Genomic DNA, 23,016 nt, shown 5'->3' with positions numbered 1-23,016 from the left:
CCTCGGCTCTTTCTTAGGTTTTAAGTTTAAGTAGGGTGGCCTTCCACAAAATGAATCCTGAGCTGCATGGCAGGAATCATAAAACATCCTAAAAACGTTAAAAATGACGGTGATGAGGGGGACTTCGGGAAAAACCTATTCCTTATTCAGTAGAAGGCAGGACTGAATCCAAATGGTCAAATAGGATTTTTTCCAAATTTAACCCAGGGAGCTGATGAAAAAGCTGGAAATAGAACTCAGGACTCCATCTCTTCAGATCTGAAGAGAGAAACATGAGCCCATTTCCAGAAAGAGAACTTGGTTCTCTCCCAGTAGAAAGTGAGTCCCTGTATCACGTGAGTGAGTGAGTGAGTGAGTGTGGGTCCTGCCTCATGGCATCCTTAGTGACCAGCAAGTGATGCTGGAGAAGGTCAGGGATGGCACTCTTCCTGGCTGCAGATTTACTTGGCACCTTGAGACCAAACTCATCAGACCCTACATCCTGGAGGAGACGAGGAGAGAGGGCCTGGCAAGTGAGAAACAGGAGATTGTATAGGGCATCGACAGAGAAAGGTCTGGGAACCATGAAAATTTAGTTAAATTGCCTTTGCTGTTTTTAGTTATTAGATACATATATATTAGTTTCTTATTTATATACATTAGAAATATATACGATTATATTCACTAACAAAAAATCAGAACCTGTAGATAAAAAACAGTTAACAATATACAATCCTGTATACTCAAAGAAAAATGCCGTATACTTAAAAACTCATGTTTGTTATGAAGATGAGATGCAATAAATCTTGCAAAAGCATTTTGTATCAAGTTCAGTCCAGTGTAAGCAATCTCTCCGGGTAAACGAGTTGATTCGGGCGCTGTCCTTGGTGCTGAAGCAGGGCCGTCGGGAGGAAGAATCTCCCTGGAATGAGCGGGAGGACCTCGCCTGAGATCATGACAAGCCCACAGGAGCTTCCACGGTGCTTTTATTTGAGCGTTCCCCAGCACTGTGGTCTCTCTCCTTTTCCTCCTAGGTAAGTGCTGGTAGGTGTTGTTTCTCATCAGTTCCCGTGGAATGCTCGTGATGGGGAAATGCTCCACCAAGCTTAGTCGAACTCACTTCCAGACCCCAGAGTTCCGTGCGAAACTGTCTTTGCCTTAAATCGATGTCATGATCACCTGAGGCCTCTTAATTCTGATCTGGAGAGAGAGAGAGAACCAGGTGAGGGCTGGGCCCACGAGGAAGCTGGGATTTGGAAGCATAAGAGTCGTGGGCCTGGGGAAGTGCTCAGTTTAGAACTTATCCTATCACCTGGAGTCGAGCACAAACCAGCTGTGTCTCCCCTTCCCCTGCCCTCCGAGTTAGGTAGGCTTAAAGGTATCCTGGCTAGGGAAGAGTTCATCTTTGCCCCAAGGCTCTCTCGAGGGAGTATAGTGCCTGAAGCCAATTACACTTCTTCTGAGGTGTGAATGCTTTGAGAGTATTTCTTCTGCCCTCAAGTATCCATCCAGTTGAAATAAAATTAAAGTGGTAATCAAGGAGTGATCACCCCTTGCCAAGTGACCAATTTTGGCTTCAATCATAGCGGGACAACCTGACATTACATACTTCTTGAGGTATGCAATAGTGTTATTGATGACATATGCTTAACAAAAATGTTTAAGCTGAGTCTAATCAAGCCTCTAGACCTAACTGCCAGTTTGTAGGAAACACAGAGGATTGAAGGAAAAGTTAAACGACACCCTGAGGAAATAATTAGACAAATCCAGAATGTGGGACATTCCTTGAGACAACCATCCTAGACTGTTTTAAAAATCAACATATTAAAAAGGTAGGAATTGGTTCTAGACTGAAAGAACAAAGAGACACAACAAAAGTCAGTGAGTGAAATTTGTGGTATTCATATTTGAAAAAACCAGTAATAAGATGTTCTTCGGTTAATTGGGAAAATGGATATTGGATGGTATTGTGGAATTATTATCCATTCATTTGGCATGATAGTGGTATCTGGGGGAGTGTGCTGAAGTGTTTAGGGACCAAGTGTCATAATGTTTGCAACCGACTTCCATGGCTCAGCAAAACTTGGGAGTATATCCTATATATATATATATATAATGAAAATACGGCAATGTGTTAAACATTGCTGCTCTAGGTAGGGTATATAAGTATTTACTGCACTATTCTTTTGATTTTTACATGACCTTGAAATTAAAATGGCTAAATAAATTGGCCATCAAGGACATATTTAAAGTGGAGACGGAAACCTCTGAGCCTGGAGCCTCAGGGGTCTAGGGATGGTAGATCCCACCTGGCTGCTTAGCTCTCCCTCCCCTCCGCCTGCTGCTACCCTGAGTCATGTCCATTTCCCAGGCCTGGATGATCACCTGGACCAACAAACTGTAAACATAACTTTGCTCTTCTGAAGATCCTCCCATGGTGGGAGGGGAGACAGGGTCTCATGGTGAAGGGAGACGAGCACCTCATTCACACCCTTCTTACCTTTGTTTCAGAGTCTATGTGGCCCAGGGCGGGCTGGAAGTTACTATAGATGGAGTCAAGGCGGATATAGTTCTCTTGTTCTAGATGGAGAGAAAATCCCACAGAAGCAGATGGTTAGGAAGACATGTTCTTTTCTCTCCCTCTAATCCTACCCACCACAGGGTGAGGGGTGCATCCTCCCTTCCCAGGAAACTGAAAATGACTGCAGACATGACAGGCTATTTCAGCAATGATTTCATTGCTTCTCAGAAGATGTGAAGAATTGCATTTAAAAATTCAACAAAGAAAAACCACAAGTGCTTTGCAAGCAGCTTCCCAGTTCCTGGAAAGTCCATTAAGATTTGGCCTGGATTGAGGGTGCCATGTGACGGCTTCGGGATACTGAGTGCCCCAATTTATGGAATATGGCTTTTCATTCCTTTAGGGTTTCTACAATGTTTTAAAATAAAGTTTTCTCATTTTCCACTGAAAAGTCTTAAACGTATTTTGTTGAATAGATTCCTAAGTACTGTATATATTTGTTGCTGTATAAGGGGTATTTTAAATTAAAGGATCTGTTTGTTGCTGATGCACAGAAATGCAATTGATCTTGTAAGAACTGACCTTATATCTGGCAACTTTGATAAATTCTATTACTGCGAGTGATTAACATTCTTTTGGGTTTTCTATGTAAGACAATCATATCATCAGCAATGACAGATTTATATTTTTCTTTTCAACCTTTAACCTCTTTACTTCTTTTTCTTTTTTATTATACTGATTAGGATACCCGGGACAATGATTAATAGAATTAGAGAGAGAGGGCATCTGTGACCTGCGCCTGGTTCAAGGCAGGGGTTGGCAAACTATGGCCTGTGAGCCAAACCCAGCCTGACATCTATTTTCACATGGCCCACAAACTAAGAATTTTTTTCCACATTTTTCAGTGGTTGAAAACGTTTCAGTGAACACAATCACACTCATTCCTTCATTTATGTATTATCCATGGCTGCTTTCGCCAGCAGAGTTGAGTAGCTGTGACAGAAGTCACACTGCCCACAAAGCCCAAAAAACGCTAGCTGGCTTTTTGTAGAAAATGTTTACCAACCCCTGGTTAAATGGAATGACTTGTAATGTTTTATCACTGAGAATGATTTTTGGGGTCGGCCTGGTGGCCCAGCGGTTAAGTTTGCACGTTCCGCTTCGGCAGCCCGGGGTTTGCTGATTCGGATCCCGAGTGTAGACGTGGCACCGCTTGGCAAGCCATGCTGTGGTAGGCATCCCACGTATAAAGTAGAGGAAGATGGGCACAGATGTGAGCTCAGGGCCAGTCTTCCTCAGCAAAAAGAGGAGGATTGGCAGCAGATGTTAGCTCAGGGCTAATCTTTCTCAAAAAAAAACAGAGAATGATTTTTGCGTGTTTGTGTGGAGACCTTTACCGGGAAATGGAAGTTCTCTTCCCTTCCTAATTGGCTGAGTTTTTATAATGAGCAGATATGGATTTTTTATTAAATGTCTTTTTTCACATCCACTGAAATGATCCTATTTTTCTTCTAATTCTGGTAACGTGGTGAATTTATAAATAGATTTCTAATCTTGAGCTAGCCTGGTTTTCTAGAATAAACCCAACTAGTCAAACCTGCTGGGTTTGGTGTGTTAATTTTTGTTTAGATCTCTGTATCTATGTGTGCAAGCGGATTTTGTCTTTAAATTTACTTTCTTGTACTGTCTTTGTCTGGCTTTGCTATAAACGTTTACAGTAGGCTCATAATGTGAATGGGAGAGAATTCCCTCTTTTTCCAGTCCGTGAATGAGTTTGTAGAAGATGATCAATCAGAATATTTGGTAGAACTCGTAAAACCATCTGAGCCTGATTCATTTTGAAAAGCAGTTTTAACTGCCATTCTGGCTTTCAGAATTTTGCCTAAGTTTATGGATTTATTGGTTGGAAGATGTTCATAATAGTCTCTCTCTTTTTTCTTTTTTTTGAGGAAGATCAGCCCCTGAGCTAACATCTGCAGCCAATCCTCCTCCTTTTGCTGAGGAAGACTGGCCTCGAGCTAACATCCGTGCTCATCTTCCTCTACTTTATACGTGGGACGTCTACCACAGCATGGCTTGCCAAGCGGTGCCATGTCTGCACCCGGGATCCAAACTGGTGAACCCTGGGCTGCTGAAGCGGAACGTGGGAACTTAACCGCTGCGCCACCGGGCCGGCCCCTCTTCTTGTCTTTTAAATAACTGCTACAATCACCGTGATGTTCCCTTACTCGCTCCTGACACTATTTGTACCTTCACCCTTTACTCTTCAATAATCTTAAGCAGAAATTAGTCAATTCATTAATCTTTTCAAATAACCAACTTTTGATTTGTTGACCCTTTCTATTGTAATTCTGCTTTCTAGTTTGTTGATTTCTGCTCTTATCTTTATTTTTGCATCTCCATTCTTTGCAATTACTTTGCTATTCTTTTCCTAACTTTTAGAGTTGAAAAATTAGCCAAATAAGTTCCAATCTTTCTTTTCCTTCCTTGATAAAAGCATTTTAAGGCTATAAGTTTTCTTCTGAGTACAGCTGTAGCTGCATCCCATAAGTTTTGAAACCAAGTATTTTCATTATCATTCAGATCTGAGTATTTTCCAACTTTCATTATGATTTCTTATTTGGTCCATGAGTTATTTAGAAACTTTTTAAAAAATTTCCAAAGATACAGGACTTTTGTTTTCTTTGTCCAGAAATGTTTTTGTTATGAATTTCTAATTCACTTGCACTGTGGTCAGATAATATAATCTGATTTAAATAAATTTTTTGAAATTTGTTGAGACTATCTATGGCTTTGTGTGTGGTGATTCTGACAAGTTTTCTGTAAGCTCTTGTAACGAATGTGCACTCTCCAGTTGTCCAATACAGTCTGTCCATAACAATTATATGAAGGTTGTTAATTATTTTGTATGAAAGTCCTATAGCCTGATGACTTTTTGTCTGCTTGATCAATCAACTATTAACAGAGATATTTTAAAAATCTCCCACGATGTTGGTGGATTGATCAACTTTTCCTTGTAATTTTGTCAATGTTTGCTTTGTATATTTTGAAGCTGTATTTATACGATACACATGTTGGACTTGTTATATCCTCTTAACAAAGTAAACCATTTTGTCCCAGTAGATAGTTATCATTTTTATCTGACATTGATCATTTTTAGGAATTCTTTTTGCCTTAAAGTTTATTTGCCTGCAATGAATACAGCTATAGATAGAACACAGCTGTTCGGGTTAGTATTAGTTTTGTCTTTTTTCATACCCTTGCTTTCATCCTTTCTCTGTGCTTCTATTTTACGTATGCCTTTCATCCACAGTGAATAGCTAGATTTTTAAAAACTCCATTCTTTTAGCTAGAACGTTTAACCCACTTATATTTATTGTAGTTGTTGATACGGTGGATTATTTGCCATCATCTTACTTGTGCTTTCTATTTGTCATCCCCTTTTGTTTTCATTTGTTCCCCTTTCTTGCCTTCTTGTGGATTGACTAAAATGTTTTCCTAATTCCAATTTCCCCCTTCTTTATAATTTAAATACTATTTCTAGAAAAAGTGTCATCCCATCTTTTCCTTCTTTAGAATTTAAAGTCTCGATTTCTAGACATTTTAACTTGTACATTTAACCTAACAAAATCTACACTTAATCACTTTACTGAGCTATAACTCACTGCTAACGAGCTCACCCACTCCTAGGCGCTTATCTGTGTCCACATAGGCACAGTCTTGTGTTCTGGAGATATCTACCAGCATCAAGTCAGCTGTGCCTCCCCAGTGGTCTAGTTAGGCTGTGCCCATGCTTATGCCCCATCTAGGGCCTTTCAGGAGCCAGTGGTGGAAATACGGTTGCAGATGTGGAACCCAAAATTTTGAGATTGAAATGCTTGTCCCTTTCGCTCCTTCATGCCAGGATTATCCATGCGCCTCCCAGGCATCTCTCCTCACTTGGAGACACTCTGAGTCCACTGGGATTTCCAATACCTTCACAGATGTCAAAGCCAATGTTCTGGAAGGTCCCAGGGGCTGGCCCACCATCCTCTTCATGCCACTTGTACAACTGAGCCACTTTGGACTTTTGCCTGTTGGTAGAAACACCAGAAAGACCCTGTTATGAGCAGGGAACAGGGACAAGGACTCAGGGGCTGGCTATGTCCTTGCTTTCAGCTCCCCCACTGTCCACTCCGAGGATGGAATGATTGAAGACAGAGGGATCAGAAAAGGAAGAGGAGGTGGCGGCAAACGGAAGAGGGGTGGCAGTGGCTCACCTTTCCACCTGCCTTCTGGAGCGGAAGATGAACATCAGGAGGATGGCGAGGATGATCAGCACCACTGCGCCTGCCGCCCCGAGGAGCCCGTACACCAGGCTCTTCTTGGTGCTGAATTCACACGTCTCCCCGCTGTACCATTCAGTGTCTGTGATCAGGCAGCTGAGACAGAGAGAAGGTGCAGGTGGGGAGAGGGAGCCACCCAGAGTCAGGGCCAGCCAGTGCCCGCAGCCTCCCAGTCTCAGAACCGGCCCTGACCCCATGGGTGCTTAATGAGGAGAAGGTAAGACGAGTTCACTAGGGTGCAGAGCAAGGAGCCCCAAGGGGATGAACAGAGACGAAGTCGTTTCCACCGGATGGGCCTTAAATAGGCCCAATACCCAGCACTAGGCTTTAGGTTTTGCAGCCCAAGACCTAGAAGAGTTGGCCCAACACTGGGGCTTCCCTGGGCTGCACCCAGGACCTTGAGACCCAACTGTGACTCTTTTGCACACACATTAATCATCCTCCCTTTCAGCCTCCCTCTCTATCCAGAGAAACACTCCGCCATGCCGGGACCAGGGAGCGCACTCCACCTCTGAAGCTCCTCCTCCTCCCTGGAGATGCCTTCTCTAAGCCCGGCTCTTTTCCCGCCCGCGGCGGGCGCCAGCTTGCGAACTCCTCTTCCAGGAAGCCATACCGGAATAACTACTCCGGCCTTTGCGTATGTGTGACTGCTTCCCCCACACCTGGTGCTCCAGCTGGTCTCTCTTAGGTTTAGTTTCAGAGGGCAATGCCTTCCTTTGCTTTCCTACTCCTGTGACTCCACCTTTACACGATCTCCTCCCACCCCTGCCTCACCCCCCCACCCCCACCCCCACCCCCACCCCCACCCCAACCCCATGCAGGTGTGTGCTCTTTCCACATTCCCCCAGCAGGGGGCGCTGATCTCTCCTGGGAGCAAGGCTCTGTCCTCGCCATCTGACCAGGAGCTTCCCGAGGCTGGGGCCTTCCTTCTGCTTCCTCAGAGCTGGGCATACTCCTCAGCCTCTCTCGGCACAAATGCCGGGGAGGGGAGGGCAGTTACTGAGCCACCTCGGCCCGTTCTGGACCTGGCCTTGGGGCTCTGGCCACGCGCGTCCTTTGTGGCTAGCTGCATTCCAGAAGGGCGAGGACCCACGCCAGGACCTCGGCCTCCAGGCAGTCTTGAGGGGCGGGGAGGAGGACATCTGGGCTTGGATGGGACTTGCGACACTCACTAGCACCGAGGGCCGCTGCGGTCCAGCTGGCACGTCCCATGGTTGCAGTTGAGGGACCTGTTGAAGTTCGGCTCGCAACGGCTGATGCAGTTTGGTTTCCCGTTGTCGTCGTACTCCACAAAGAAGTACTCAGCGAAGTCTTGCCCGGCCTTCTCCCGGCACTCCTCTGAGGGGCGTGGAAGAGGGGCCGCGATCAGGAGGCTGGGAGCCCGCCTGCCTCCCGCGCCCTCCCCGAAGCCCCTCACGTCACCTACCTTCAGGGTCGTACTGGGTAACTGAAATGTTTTGCACCCTGGTGGCAGTCTCGTTGAAACACAGTAAGGCTGTGAAGGAGACACGTGAAGCCTATAAAAAGCTTGTTTTGCCGGGGGCTCAGGTGTATGTGAGGGGGGGGGCGGTGAGGGGCTGTGGTGGGGGGAGCTGGGAAGCCCATCCTCGCAGAGGAGGAATGCGAGCCACACATCTAGCTCTCCAGAACGATGATCCTGCAAGTGTCCTCTGCCCCCCCCCCGACCCCTCGCCGTGTCCTTCTCCTATAGCCACCTCTGCCAAGTTCCTCACACCCCTCACTCCGTTGAGCAGCGTCTACTTTGCATAGTAAGCCACGCTGTGCTTCATTTTCCTGCAGACTCTGGCAACCACAGGATTTAGCCTGCGTATACACTGGCTCTGCACTCTCCTTTCAGAGCGTCTCTGGGAATATGCTAGTCTGAGTGACAAGCTTGGGGACGGAGTCCTGGGCTCTCAGTGCTCTGTTGCTGCCCCCAGCGGCTTTTCTCACCTCCCCCACCCCAGGGATGGCAACGCTTGAAGACCCCCTCATGGCCCTCCCCAGAAGCCTAGGAATTTACTTTCGCAGGTATTATTTGTGCTTATTTGTTCTTGAGTTGTAGTCTTGATTTTTGACTCCACGTCCTGGATGGCCTTATCCAAAACGTCCTTGTAATCTGGGGTGAAGTTGGCCTTCAGGATGACATCATGCTCCACCTTCACACTGCCAGGACTGAGGAGAAAGAGGAAGATGCCCTCAGGGTCATAATGGGTACCCGCCTCTCCTACCCTTTCCCCAGGTAGGCTGTGCCCTCCTGCTCCCATAGGAAGGCAGATCTGGGGCAGGACCATTGAAAATGATGACCCAGTGTTTACTGGGTAAAGGCTCGTTCCAGGTGCCTTGCTAGGCGCTTCACCATAGGACTTCTATCATGACCTGAGCCTAAGAGAATCATCTACAAAGGGAAGGCTCTGGGCCGCCCTGCGTGAAAGTCTTAGGGAGGAAGATGGACAGAGGGATGGGACCGTGGAAGAGGTCATCCTTAAGGTACTATGAGATGTGTTCAAGTGGGAGACTGGGCAGCTGCTGGCAAGGTGTCCTTGAGGGGTTGGAGGTCACACCAGGGACTCATGGGATTCATGAATTGCTAGGTGGCTCAGGCTGCAGGAGGTCTGCGGGCCTGCTAAGATTGTATGCAAAAATTTGAAGGTGCATATGTACCTATTTTCTACTCACACACATTTTGGTCAATTCTAGAAGGAGTCTCTGACATCTAAAAGGTAAAATTTCAGGCGAAAGTCTTTCCCTACTCTCTGTGTAGGAGGTCGGAGAAGTCTGGGGCCGGGCTCCGAAGTGAGAGCGGCCTCGGACAAGCTCACAGCAGCTCTTTGCTTTCTCTCTTCTCCCTAACTCCCCATCTCCAGTCAGAGCAGTCACCAAAAAAGAACCAGAAATGCCTTTAAATCAACACACTGTTATTCCGGAAGGCAAATTACTTCTCTCAAGTGAGTGTAGGAATTATTTGCACCCCAGGAAAGAGTCCTTTCTGGGTTAAAAATACAGCAACAAGTCTTACATTCTCATGCTCACAATCCAAGATTCCTAAGTACTGGAAGTCAACAGTAGTCTCTTCCCCTTGCATTCTCCTTAATGCTTATATTCAGAGGCCTAAATATAATAGCAGGTCTGGACGGATGCTCATAGGATAATGTTAGAATTAGAAATAACATATAGAATAGTAGAGTTCTTAATATTATTATTCACATTATTACTAATATAATAATTATTATAATAATATTTGGTATAACATATAGAATACTAGAATTAGAATAACTCAGAATAGCACTACAGTCAGAAGGGACCAGGAGATCTAGTTCGAGGCTGCCTTTCACAATGAGGATGCAGCCATTCCCACGAAGCCCGCTTGGTCGTGGCCTCAAGCATCTCCCAGTCTCCATCACTGTCCTCAGCTCCCTTTTTGAGAGCTCCCATGGAGAACTGGGGCTTGATCGAGGTTGTGCGGGTGTAGTGGGAGTTAGGAGGTGCGGGATGAGACCCTGACACTGGCCCTAAGTAACAGTGTGACCTTGGACCAGCCACCTGGCCTCATGGGGCCTCAGTTCCCTTGTCTGTAAAATGATGGGCTGGCGTGGACAGATGGTTCCCAGGACTGTTCCTTCCATGCTTTCAAAGTGAGTGATTCTCACTTCTTATCTGCCCTCTCCCAGACCTCTCTGGAGCCACTCTCTGAGCAAGACGCCCTTTCCTGCTGTGTGTTTTCCCGGAGCCCTCAGAGCCCGGCTCTCTCCTCCTCTCCGCATGAGGAGGAAGATACCTAGAAACGCCTTCAGGTGACTGCCGTGACCAGGAATGGAAAGGTGCTGGCTCTGTGCCTGGTCCACAGAGCCCGTCCTCTCTCTTTCACCTGAGAGATAGAGAGGAACAGGTAGGGAAGAAGGATAAGGACTGGCCTTAAAGACCCCCCACAGGGCAAAAGAGAACCCTGCAAGGTCAGCACATGCCAGTCCCAGAAAGGAGTTTTAGGGCCAGAAAGAAAAATGCTTTTCTCTTGCAGGGAAGCTGAGCTGCTCAAGAGCAGCAAGCAGCTCCCTGCCCGGAGCCTGGCTGACCCAGGCACCTGCCATGAACACAGACTGGGAGGGGCCTGGGAATCCCACCCAGTCCTACCTTACATTAGACAGAAGAACTTTCCTGTTAGAATTAAGGGAGAAAGAAAAACAGAGGCTAGTAGACACTTTTGTCTTCTGTGCTTTTTGTGCATTTTTTCCCCCTATTGGTTGTAAGTTCCTCTTGGAGACTCTGTAAACCATGAGAAAAGATGTCTTCTTCATGATCCAGAGGAAGCTGGGGGACCCATGTAAGCCCAGTTGGCCAGCACCATTCAAAGGATTTCATAAAGTTGGGGGTCAATAACAGGGCAAAGATTCGGGGCGGGGGGGCAGAATCCTATCGTAGGTGAGTAAAAGTAAACACAAAATAACTGTGGGTTTGGGTGCTTTTTTCCCTGGGGGGCTTCCCTTCGCAGGTTATTTGGCTTCGTCTCTGAAGACCAATGGAATGTCCATCACACAAGGGTAGCCTCCAGGGGTTCTGGTGTGGGTGTTGCCAGCGCAAGAGGACTTCTCTTTGTCTTGGCTCTACCACTCTATAAATGATCCCTTGGGCAACTCACTGTGCTCTCTAAGCCTCAGTTTCTTCATCTGTGTGATGGGAACAGTCCTACTGGCCTCACCCACAGGGTAGTTACAAGCTTTCATTTGGAAAATGTATGTGAAACTGTAATTGTTGGACGGTTGTTGTGGGTTGAATTGTGTTCCCCCCAAATTCCTGTGTTGAAGTCCAAGCCCCAGTACCTCAGAATGTAACTGTATTTGGAGATAGTGCCTTTATGGAGGTGATTAGGTAAAAATGAGGCCAATAGGGTGGGCTCTGATCCAATCTGACCAGTGTCCTTATAAGAAGAGGAAATTTGTTCACACAAAGACACACCAGGGATGCACCTGAACAGAGGAAAGACCGTGTGAGGACACGGCAAGAAGGCGGCCATCTGCAAGCCAAGGAGAGAGGCCTCAGAAGAAACCTGATTTTACCCTGCTGACACCTTGATCTTGGACTTCCAGCCTCCAGAACCATGAGAAATAAATTTCTGTTGTGTAAGCCGCCCACTCTGTGGTCTTTTGTTATGGTGGCCTGAGCAGACTAATACAGGGGACATAGTTACAATTGTCTTTATAGTTATGACTACTGCTTCCCCTCCAAAAGCCTGCTTCCAAGAAGCCCCAGACACTCACCTCAGCTTTGTGATGTTGACCCCTTCATATTCAGGGATTCCGGAATAAACAATTTCCATCTGAAAGGCAAGGGGCCATTGTGTCACTCCAGAGTCCCCACCTCGGTGCCACCGGGCCTTTCCTTACTCAGAATCTCAGGAGGGTGGAGGATGGACCGGCGGTGTCTGCCGGGCCGTGTCCCACCTGGCAGCGGCATACCCTCCAGATGGAGTAGTCCCTTCACAGAGACCTGCCCTGCCTCTGGGACCCCCGGCACCCCCCAGAGGGAGCCTTGCTTTGTTTTTCCCTCCCTCCCTCCCTCCCTGGCAAGCCCTGAGGAAATGGGTGACTTCTTTCTTAGCCCTTAGAGACTCCTCCCGGGGAGAAACGAGTGGCCACGGGGACTTGCTCTCCTAGGCTCACCTGTTTTGTGAATGTATCGTTGAAATCCTGGAATTCCTGAGAAGACCAGTCTTTTAGCTCTTCAGAGAACCCTATATTGGTCACTGTCACGGTCAGTTCCACCTGGGCAGAGACGGTCTCTGGCGGAGAATCTGAGGGGGCCAGACACCGCACCGCTTACTGAGGTAACACCCCCCAAATTCCCTACCAAGGAGACCCACATCTCCAGCAATTCTGCCCTGGGAAGAGGCGTGGTCCAGGTCCCCCACCCCTGACCTCCAGTCAGGTCTCACCGGAGTGCCCCTTGGGGGACAGGTCTACTGTACTCCTCATGGCTTTGAATGCAGCCCAGAGGACCATGGGTCTTATATTCTCTTAGAGAATTCCACCACACATTTTGTATTCCGCTCCATTATATACTCATTTAAGTGTGTTTTATGGTAAAATTTTGTTCCAAATTTGTATTTCGTTCCAAACTATACTTCCTTGCTTTATTCATTTTTTTAATGCTTTACCTTTCTTACCACCAGGTCAAATGGTTGCCCCGGAAGAGGCCATATTCCTGGCCACACGCTGAGGAGGGGCAGGAACGGGTGCTGAGCATGGAGACTGGGCCCAGGATTGGGGAGGGGAGGAGGACCCTGCAGTCTTACCTATGTCAAGGCTTGAGACCACCTCCTCACAACTCGTCCCATAGTAGGGGCTGGTGCACACACACTTGAGCCCATCCCAGGTGCCGTTGTTCCAGCAGATCGGAACCCTGTTCTGGCACTGATGTCCTCCGAAGCCAGGGGGGCATTTACAGCCCTCTTCACTCAGTGTCCCTCCATTCAAGCAGGTCTCTGAAAGGGAAAAGGCCCCACTCAGCCACACGTATTTGCACAGCACTTTACGGCTTGCAACATATTTTTGCAGACTCTGTTGAATTTGATACTCTCATGAGGCCCTGGGGCAGGCAGGACAGTTAGTGTCATCCCCACTTTACGGATGGGAGAAATGAGGTGGAGAGAGGCTACGAGACCCACCCAAGGTTCCACGTGGAGGCCAGACTTGACCTGGTCTTGGAGTCCTATGCCAGCATACCTTCCTTCAGGCTCCAAAATGAGGAAAGAGAACCCTGGTGTCTTGAGAGGTTGGGGACAATGCAGTCAGGGCAGAGGAAGAGAAAAAGGGAAACAGAGACTGTGAGAACTCAGGGGGACTTGGCCAATCTCAAGTCCACCAAGCTGGGAATGAGCACGTCATTGTCCCTCCACGCCTACTTCAGAAGAACCTGTACCGCACATCATTGCCATCGTGACTGTTCATGATTCCGTTTTTATTTGCTGGGACATGGAGTTTGAGGGAGGTGTATAGACTTAGTGTAAATAGATAGGAAGTAGTTCGAGACAACTCTTGAATGTCTTTGCCAACTAGTCTGGAAAATATAAAGCTCTGTTCTCTTTGGCTTTTCTTGCAAAGAGCTGTGCCTGTGCACATCAGTCTTCCAGGCATAGTTTCTCTGGGGAGGTGCATGAAGTATGCATATACTCTATGAAGACCTGCCCCACCTCTGCCTTCTGGTCTACCCCCATCAGACTCAGGGAGCAGGGGCCACAGCCATGACAGTCACATCACACAGCCTCTGTTTACAGGCCTTTGGTTCAAGACATTCAGGAAGAATGGAAGAGATGAGTTAAGAGTAGAGTCCTGTGCACACTGGAGACCCATAAATCCCAAACCAGCCTCTCTCTCTTTCTCTCTGTTGTGTATTACTGAAGATGTTCAGACCTGACGTAAGAGCCCAAGCACAGGCTTATGAGTAGCAGCAAAAGCAGCTGCTGGGGTTCGTTCACCTGTTGCCCAACAGTCTACAGGGAAGGCCAACATCCAGGGGACAGGAGAAAGACAGAGGGCAACCATCTTCCTTCAGAAGGGTGAGCAGCTGCTGCGGGCCCGGTGGTCATGCGGCCACCTGGCATTCACTGAGAGACACCTGTAGGGCTTCTTGGGAACACAAGGTCCAGACTTCCCCTCTGAAGATGTTCAGCCCCCTATCTGAGAACCAGAGAGCTTAAAAAGACAAAGATACATTGGAGAGAAACCAGAGAATGAAGCCACATAATACAAGGCCAGGCAAAGCAGAGCTCAACAGAGGAAGCAATCACAAAGCCCTGAGAAAACGCATCAGCCAAAAGCTGGAGAACCGCCCTTCTCCTTCATCAGTTCAAGAGGGGACTGGTCAGTGCCCTGGCAGACACAGATCATGTATCTGTGAGCGTATCTATAGTTGACCTCAATTAATGCATGTTGTCAAGTATTTTACCTAGTATACTTTATCCTCTCAATCTGAGAATAATACTCACAGCTATCATGGTATATCATGTAATATATACCGCATATTGCATGTAATATATCAGTATATTATAACAGTAGGTGTGGAGTGGGGCAGGTCTCATCCTAACCAGAGTGAAGGGAGCTGAAAGCTCTACAGTCAGAGAGAAGAGAGGGTGGCACAAAGATAGAAACACTCAAGAGCATGGAGGTTGAGTTCAGAGCCGATAGAAGTGCACCTTCTTTTGCTGCTGTGGTGGATGCTCAGAGGATAAGAAAAAAGAAAATGAAAGTGAATGGTGGTAGAGAGAGTTGCCAAATGTACCTGTGAATACTATTGGCAACATCCTCCTCTCCTCCAAGATAATAATCTTTACATGAGGAAAATCAGTGAGAAAGACCATCAAAAAGATGTGAAAATGCAAATAAAAAATACAAAGGTAGTGAAATTATGGTATAAAAATGCAGTGGGACAAAGACTGCAGAGTACAAAGGGAGGGAATGGGATGTGTGGACACTTTACCAGGGGTTGAAGGTACCCAGGCAAAAAGAGGTAAAAGGCAGTGTACAAATGATTGGAACTAGTACAAGAAACAGCAAGATGGGGCAGAGAAGTAAGTGCTAGGATGATAGGAATGCAGAGGTTTTATCGAATTGAAAACAAGAAAGACCAAAAGAAGTCTATGATGAGTAAAGCTTTAAAAAGAAAACCATAAAGAGGAAATTGAAAAGAAATGTAAGTTTCAAAAAGGAGAAATCAAGAATTGCTTACGTGGTGTGGTTGTTGGAGAACTAGAAGTTGTGGTGGGGGTGCTTCCCATTGTAACAGCAGAGGAGCTAGTGGAGAGAATGGTGACTGTGGTGGAGGGAGTGCTCAGCGTGGTAGGTTCCCCCCTGGCAGTTGAAGTGGTGAGAGTTGTGGTGGTGGCAACATCAGGGGTCACAGAGGTGGATGAGGCAGAAGTTGTTGAAGGGCTAGAAGGACTAAGAGTAGACACAGGGGAGGTGATGTGAGAAGTAGTCACTGAAAATGGGGTGACTTCAGATGTACGAGCTGCTGTAGAGGTTGTCACAAGGGTGTGAGTGCCATGAGGAGTTGTTGAAGACAAAGTAGGTCCCGTAGAAGTTGTCAGAGTAGTGGTGATGTCACTAGAAGTTGTTGAAGATGCACTGCTCTCAGTTTCAGTCGTCATAGGGGTGGCACTGTTGGTAAGAGTGGTTGAAGATGCACTGGTCTCTGTTTGAGCTGTCACAGGGGTAGTGATGTCACTAGCAGTTGTTGAAGACGTACTGGCATCAGCTTGAGTTGTCACAGAGGTGGTGATGTCATTAGGACTTGTTGAAGACGTACTGCTCACAGTTTGAGTTGTCACAGAGGTGGTGCTGTCACTAGGAGTTGTTGATGATCCAGCAGTCCAAGTGTGAGTTGTCACAGGGGTGGTGCTGTCACTAGCAGTTGTTGAAGATGCACTGGGCTTAGTAGGTGTTGTCTCAGGGGTGGAGCTTCCAACAGGAGTTGTTGAGGGTGCACTGGTGTCTGTTTGAGCTGTCACAGAGGTGGTGCTGTCACTAGCAGTTGTTGAAGATCGACTGGTCTCAGTAGGTGTTGTCTCAGGGGAAGTGCTGCCACGAGGAGTTGTTGAAGGTGCACTAGTCTCTGTTTGAGGTATCACAGAGGTGGTGCTGTCAGTAGCACTTGTTGAAGATGCCCTGGTCTCAGTATGTGTTGTCTCAGGGGTAGTGCTGCCACTAGGAGTTGTTGAAGATGCAGTGGTCTCGGCAGGTGTTGTGACAGGGGTGGTTCTGTCAGTAGTGGTTGTTGGAGATGCAGTGGTCACAGAAGGTGTCGTCATAGTTGTGGAGCTGTCACTAGTAGTCCTCGCAGATGCACTGGTATCCGTTTCAGTAGTCAAAGGTGTGGTACTGTCACTAGCAGTTGTTGAAGATGCAGAGGTGTCAATAGTGGTTTTCTCAGGTGTAGTGCTGCCACTAGTAGCTGTTGAAAAAGCACTGGTCTCAGTGTGTGTTGTCACAGGGGTTTTGCTGTCACTAGTTGTTGAAGATGCAGTGGTCTCTGTAGGGGTTTTCTCAGGTGTAGTGCTCCCAGTAGCAGTTGTTGAAAAAGCACTGGTGTCGGTAGATGTTGTCACAGGGGTGGTACTGTCAGTAGGAGTTGTTGACGATGTGCTGGACTCAGCAGGTGTTGCCATAGTTGTGGTGCTGTCACTAGTAGCTGTTGGAGATGCACTGGTCTCCATTTGAGCTGGCACAGTGGTTGTGCTGACACTAGCAGTTGATGAAGGTGCACTGGTCTCCGTAGGTGTTGTCTCAGGGGTCGTGCTGCCACTAGGAGTTGTTGAAGATGCACTGGTGTCCGTTTGAGCTGTGACAGAGGTGGTGCTGTCACTAGCAGTTGTTGGAGATACACTGGTCTCACTAGGTGTTGTCTCAGGGGTAGTGCTGCCACTAGGAGTTGTTGAAGATGCACTGGTGTCAGCTGGTGTTGTGTCAGGGGGAGTGCTGTCACTAGAAGTTGTTGGCGATGCACTGGTCTCAGTAGATGTTGTCCCAGGGGTAGTGCTGCCACGAGGAGCTGTTGAAGATGCACTGGTGTCCATTTGAGCTGTGACAGAGGTGGTTCTGTCACTAGCAGTTGTTGGAGATGCACTGGTCTCAGTAGGTGTTGTCTCAGGGGTAGTGCTGCCACTAGGAGTTGTTGAAGATGCACTGGTGTCAGCAGGTGTTGTGTCAGGGGTGGTGCTGTCACTAGCAGTTGTTGGAGATGCACTGGTCCCAGTAGATTGTGTCTCAGTGTTCGTGCTGCCACTAGGTGTTGTTGAAGATGCACTGGTGTCCATTTGAGCTGTCACAGAGGTGGTGCCGCCTGTAGCAGTTGTTGAAGATGCACTGGTCTCAGTAGGTGTTGTCTCAGCTGAAGTGCTGCCACTAGGAGTTGTTGAAGATACAGTGGCCTCGGCAGGTGGTGTGTCAGGGGTTGTGCTGTCAGTAGTAGTTGTTGGAGATGCACTGGTCTCAGTAGGTGTCGTCATAGTTGGAGTGCTGTCACTAGTACTTATTGGAGATGCACTGGTCTCAGTAGGTGTTGTCTGAGGGTTAGTGCTGCCACTAGGAGTTCTGGAAGATGCACTGGTGTCCGTTTGAGCTGTGACAGAGGTGGTGCTGTCACTAGCAGTTGTTGAAGATGCAGTGGTCTCAGTAGGGGTTTTCTCAGGTGTAGTGCTGCCAGTAGCAGTTGTTGAAAAAGCACTGGTGTCGGTAGATGTTGTCACAGGGGTGGTACTGTCAGTAGGAGTTGTTGACGATGTGCTGGACTCAGCAGGTGTTGTCATAGTTGTGGTGCTGTCACTAGTAGTTGTTGGAGATGCACTGGTCTTCATTTGAGCTGGCACAGTGGTGGTGCTGCCACTAGCAGTTGATGAAGGTGCACTGGTCTCCGTAGGTGTTGTCTCAGGGGTCGTGCTGCCACTAGGAGTTGTTGAAGATGCATTGGTGTCCGTTTGAGCTGTGACAGAGGTGGTGCTGTCACTAGCAGTTGTTGGAGATGCACTGATCTCAGTAGGTGTTGTTGGAGGGCTAGTGCTGCCACTAGGAGTTGGTGAAGATGCACTGGTGTCAGCTGGTGTTGTGTCAGGGGTGGTGCTGTCACTAGCAATTGTTGGAGATGCGCTGGTCTCAGAAGGTGTTGTCCTAGTTGTGGAGCTGTCACTACTCGTTATCGGAGATGCAGTGGTCTCTGTTTCAGTTGTCACAGGCGTGGTACTGTCAGTAGGACTGGTTGAATATGCACTGGTCTCCGTTTGAGCTGCCACAGTGGTGGTGCTGGCACTAGCAGTTGTTGAAGATGCAGTGGTCTCAGTAGGGGTTTTCTCTGGTGTAGTGCTGCCAGCAGCAGTTGTTGAAAAAGCACTGGTGTCAGTAGATGTTGTCACAGGGGTGGTACTGTCAGTAGGAGTTGCTGAAGATGTGCTGGACTCAGCCGGTGTTGTCATAGTTGTGCTGTCACTGGTAGTTGTTGGAGATGCACTGGTCTCCATTTGAGCTGGCACAGTGGTGGTGCTGACACTAGCAGTTGATGAAGGTGCACTGGTCTCCGTAGGTGTTGTCTCAGGGGTCGAGCTGCCACTAGGAGTTGTTGAAGATGCACTGGTGTCCGTTTGAGCTGTGACAGAGGTGGTGCTGTCACTAGCAGTTGTTGGAGATGCACTGGTCTCAGTAGGTGTCGTCATAGTTGGAGTGCTGTCACTAGTACTTATTGGAGATGCGCTTGTCTCAGTAGGTGTTGTCTGAGGGGTAGTGCTTCCACTAGGAGTTCTGGAAGATGCACTGGTGTCCGTTTGAGCTGTGACCAAGGTGGTGCTGTCACTAGCAGTTATTAGAGATGCACTGGTCTCAGTAGGTGTTGTCTCAGGGGTAGTGCGGCCACTAGGAGTTGTTGAAGATTCACTGGCGTCAGCAGGTGTTGTGTCAGGGGTGGTGCTGTCACTAGCAGTTGTTGGAGATGCACTGGTCCCAGTAGGTTGTGTCTCAGTGTTCGTGCTGCCACTAGGTGTTGTTGAAGATGCACTGGTGTCCATTTGAGCTGTCACAGAGGTGGTGCTGCCTGTAGCAGTTGTTGAAGATGCACTGGTCTCAGTAGCTGTTGTCTCAGCTGAAGTACTGCCACTAGGAGTTGTTGAAGATGCAGTGGTCTCGGCAGGTGTTGTGTCAGGGGTGGTGCTGTCAGTAGTAGTTGTTGGAGATGCACTGGTCTCAGTAGGTGTCGTCATAGTTGGAGTGCTGTCACTAGTACTTATTGGAGATGCACTGGTCTCAGTAGGTGTTGTCTGAGGGGTAGTGCTGCCACTAGGAGTTCTGGAAGATGCACTGGTGTCCGTTTGAGCTGTGACCAAGGTGGTGCTGGCACTAGCAGTTGTTGAAGATGCAGTGGTCTCAGTAGGGGTTTTCTCAGGTGTAGTGCTGCCAGTAGCAGTTGTTGAAAAAGCACTGGTGTCGGTAGATGTTGTCACAGGGGTGGTACTGTCAGTAGGAGTTGTTGACGATGTGCTGGACTCAACAGGTGTTGTCATAGTTGTGATGCTGTCACTAGTAGTTGTTGAAAAAGCACTGGTCTCAGTGTGTGTTGTCACAGGGGTCGTGCTGTCACTAGTAGCTGTTGAAGATGCAGTGGTCTCTGTAGGGGTTTTCTCAGGTGTAGTGCTGCCAGTAATAGTTGTTGAAAAAGCACTGGTTTTGGTAGATGTTGTCACAGGAGTGGTACTGTCAGTAGGAGTTGTTGACGATGTGCTGGACTCAGCCGGTGTTGTCATAGTTGTGGTGCTGTCACTAGTAGTTGTTGGAGATGCACTGGTCTCCATTTGAGCTGACACAGTGGTGGTGCTGTCACTAGCAGTTGTTGAAGGTGCACTGGTCTCCGTAGTTGTTGTCAGAAGGCTAGTGCTGCCACTAGGAGTTGTTGAAGATGCACTGGTGTCAGCTGGTGTTGTGTCAGGGGGAGTGCTGTCACTAGAAGTTGTTGGCGATGCACTGGTCTCAATAGATGTTGTCCCAGGAGTAGTGCTGCCACGAGGAGTTGTTGAAGATGCACTGGTGTCCGTTTGAGCTGTGACTGAGGTGGTTCTGTCACTAGCAGTTGTTGGAGATGCACTGGTCTCAGTAGGTGTTGTCTCAGGGGTAGTGCTGCCACTAGGAGTTGTTGAAGATGCACTGGTGTCCATTTGAGCTGTCACAGAGGTGGTGCCGCCTGTAGCAGTTGTTGAAGATGCAGTGGTCTCAGTAGGGGTTTTCTCAGGTGTAGTGCTGCCAGCAGCAGTTGTTGAAAAAGCACTGGTGTCGGTAGATGTTGTCACAGGGGTGGTACTGTCAGTAGGAGTTGTTGATGATGTGCTGGACTCAGCTGGTGTTGTCATAGTTGTGGTGCTGTCACTAGTAGTTGTTGAAAAAGCACTGGTCTCAGTGTGTGTTGTCACAGGGGTTGTGCTGTCACTAGTAGCTGTTGAAGATGCAGTGGTCTCAGTAGGGGTTTTCTCAGGTGTAGTGCTGCCAGTAGCGGTTGTTGAAAAAGCACTGGTGTCGGTAGATGTTGTCACAGGAGTGGTACTGTCAGTAGGAGTTGTTGAAGATGTGCTGGACTCAGCTGGTGTTGTCATAGTTTTGGTGCTGTCACTAGTAGCTGTTGGAGATGCACTGGTCTCCATTTGAGCTGGCACAGTGGTGGTGCTGCCACTAGCAGTTGATGAAGGTGCACTGGTCTCCATAGTTGTTGTCTCAGGGGTCGTGCTGCCACTAGGAGTTGTTGAAGATGCATTGGTGTCCGTTTGAGCTGTGACAGAGGTGGTGCTGTCACTAGCAGTTGTTGCAGATGCACTGATCTCAGTAGGTGTTGTCGGAGGGCTAGTGCTGCCACTAGGAGTTGGTGAAGATGCACTGGTGTCAGCTGGTGTTGTGTCAGGGGTGGTGCTGTCACTAGCAATTGTTGGAGATGCGCTGGTCTCAGAAGGTGTTGTCCTAGTTGTGGAGCTGTCACTACTCGTTATCGGAGATGCAGTGGTCTCTGTTTCAGTTGTCACAGGCGTGGTACTGTCAGTAGGACTGGTTGAATATGCACTGGTCTCCGTTTGAGCTGCCACAGTGGTGGTGCTGGCACTAGCAGTTGTTGAAGATGCAGTGGTCTCAGTAGGGGTTTTCTCTGGTGTAGTGCTGCCAGCAGCAGTTGTTGAAAAAGCACTGGTGTCAGTAGATGTTGTCACAGGGGTGGTACTGTCAGTAGGAGTTGCTGAAGATGTGCTGGACTCAGCCGGTGTTGTCATAGTTGTGCTGTCACTGGTAGTTGTTGGAGATGCACTGGTCTCCATTTGAGCTGGCACAGTGGTGGTGCTGACACTAGCAGTTGATGAAGGTGCACTGGTCTCCGTAGGTGTTGTCTCAGGGGTCGAGCTGCCACTAGGAGTTGTTGAAGATGCACTGGTGTCCGTTTGAGCTGTGACAGAGGTGGTGCTGTCACTAGCAGTTGTTGGAGATGCACTGGTCTCAGTAGGTGTCGTCATAGTTGGAGTGCTGTCACTAGTACTTATTGGAGATGCGCTTGTCTCAGTAGGTGTTGTCTGAGGGGTAGTGCTTCCACTAGGAGTTCTGGAAGATGCACTGGTGTCCGTTTGAGCTGTGACCAAGGTGGTGCTGTCAATAGCAGTTATTAGAGATGCACTGGTCTCAGTAGGTGTTGTCTCAGGGGTAGTGCGGCCACTAGGAGTTGTTGAAGATTCACTGGCGTCAGCAGGTGTTGTGTCAGGGGTGGTGCTGTCACTAGCAGTTGTTGGAGATGCACTGGTCCCAGTAGGTTGTGTCTCAGTGTTCGTGCTGCCACTAGGTGTTGTTGAAGATGCACTGGTGTCCATTTGAGCTGTCACAGAGGTGGTGCTGCCTGTAGCAGTTGTTGAAGATGCACTGGTCTCAGTAGCTGTTGTCTCAGCTGAAGTACTGCCACTAGGAGTTGTTGAAGATGCAGTGGTCTCGGCAGGTGTTGTGTCAGGGGTGGTGCTGTCAGTAGTAGTTGTTGGAGATGCACTGGTCTCAGTAGGTGTCGTCATAGTTGGAGTGCTGTCACTAGTACTTATTGGAGATGCACTGGTCTCAGTAGGTGTTGTCTGAGGGGTAGTGCTGCCACTAGGAGTTCTGGAAGATGCACTGGTGTCCGTTTGAGCTGTGACCAAGGTGGTGCTGGCACTAGCAGTTGTTGAAGATGCAGTGGTGTCCGTTTGAGCTGTGACAGACGTGGTTCTGTCACTAGCAGTTGTTGGAGATGCACTGGTCTCAGTAGGTGTTGTCTCAGGGGTAGTGCTGCCACTAGGTGTTGTTGAAGATGCACTGGTGTCCATTTGAGCTGTCACAGAGGTGGTGCCGCCTGTAGCAGTTGTTGAAGATGCAGTGGTCTCAGTAGGGGTTTTCTCAGGTGTAGTGCTGCCAGCAGCAGTTGTTGAAAAAGCACTGGTGTCGGTAGATGTTGTCACAGGGGTGGTACTGTCAGTAGGAGTTGTTGATGATGTGCTGGACTCAGCTGGTGTTGTCATAGTTGTGGTGCTGTCACTAGTAGTTGTTGAAAAAGCACTGGTCTCAGTGTGTGTTGTCACAGGGGTTGTGCTGTCACTAGTAGCTGTTGAAGATGCAGTGGTCTCAGTAGGGGTTTTCTCAGGTGTAGTGCTGCCAGTAGCGGTTGTTGAAAAAGCAC

At 48.2% G+C, this 23,016-nt stretch overlaps 1 protein-coding gene across 1 annotated transcript; it reads right to left on the bottom strand.

Annotated features, from left to right (window-relative positions):
- Nucleotides 1-570: 570 nt before the first annotated feature.
- On the bottom strand, nucleotides 571-22,542 carry MUC17 (mucin 17, cell surface associated). The gene is made up of 11 exons (XM_070484371.1): nucleotides 15,547-22,542; nucleotides 13,115-13,303; nucleotides 12,483-12,613; nucleotides 12,081-12,139; nucleotides 8,849-9,000; nucleotides 8,252-8,320; nucleotides 7,998-8,163; nucleotides 6,760-6,921; nucleotides 6,476-6,573; nucleotides 2,480-2,559; nucleotides 571-1,179 (listed from the first exon to the last, which is right to left on the bottom strand). The coding sequence occupies exons 1-11, from the start codon at nucleotides 22,376-22,378 to the stop codon at nucleotides 1,138-1,140; spliced, it is 7,980 nt and encodes a 2,659-aa protein (XP_070340472.1). The 5' UTR covers nucleotides 22,379-22,542; the 3' UTR covers nucleotides 571-1,137.
- Nucleotides 22,543-23,016: the final 474 nt, after the last annotated feature.

The sequence above is a fragment of the Equus asinus genome, chromosome 14 (genome assembly GCF_041296235.1).
Source record: "Equus asinus isolate D_3611 breed Donkey chromosome 14, EquAss-T2T_v2, whole genome shotgun sequence".
Lineage (NCBI taxonomy): Eukaryota > Metazoa > Chordata > Mammalia > Perissodactyla > Equidae > Equus > Equus asinus.
Note: the sequence above shows the minus strand (reverse complement) of the source record. Positions and strands in the feature narration are given on the sequence as shown.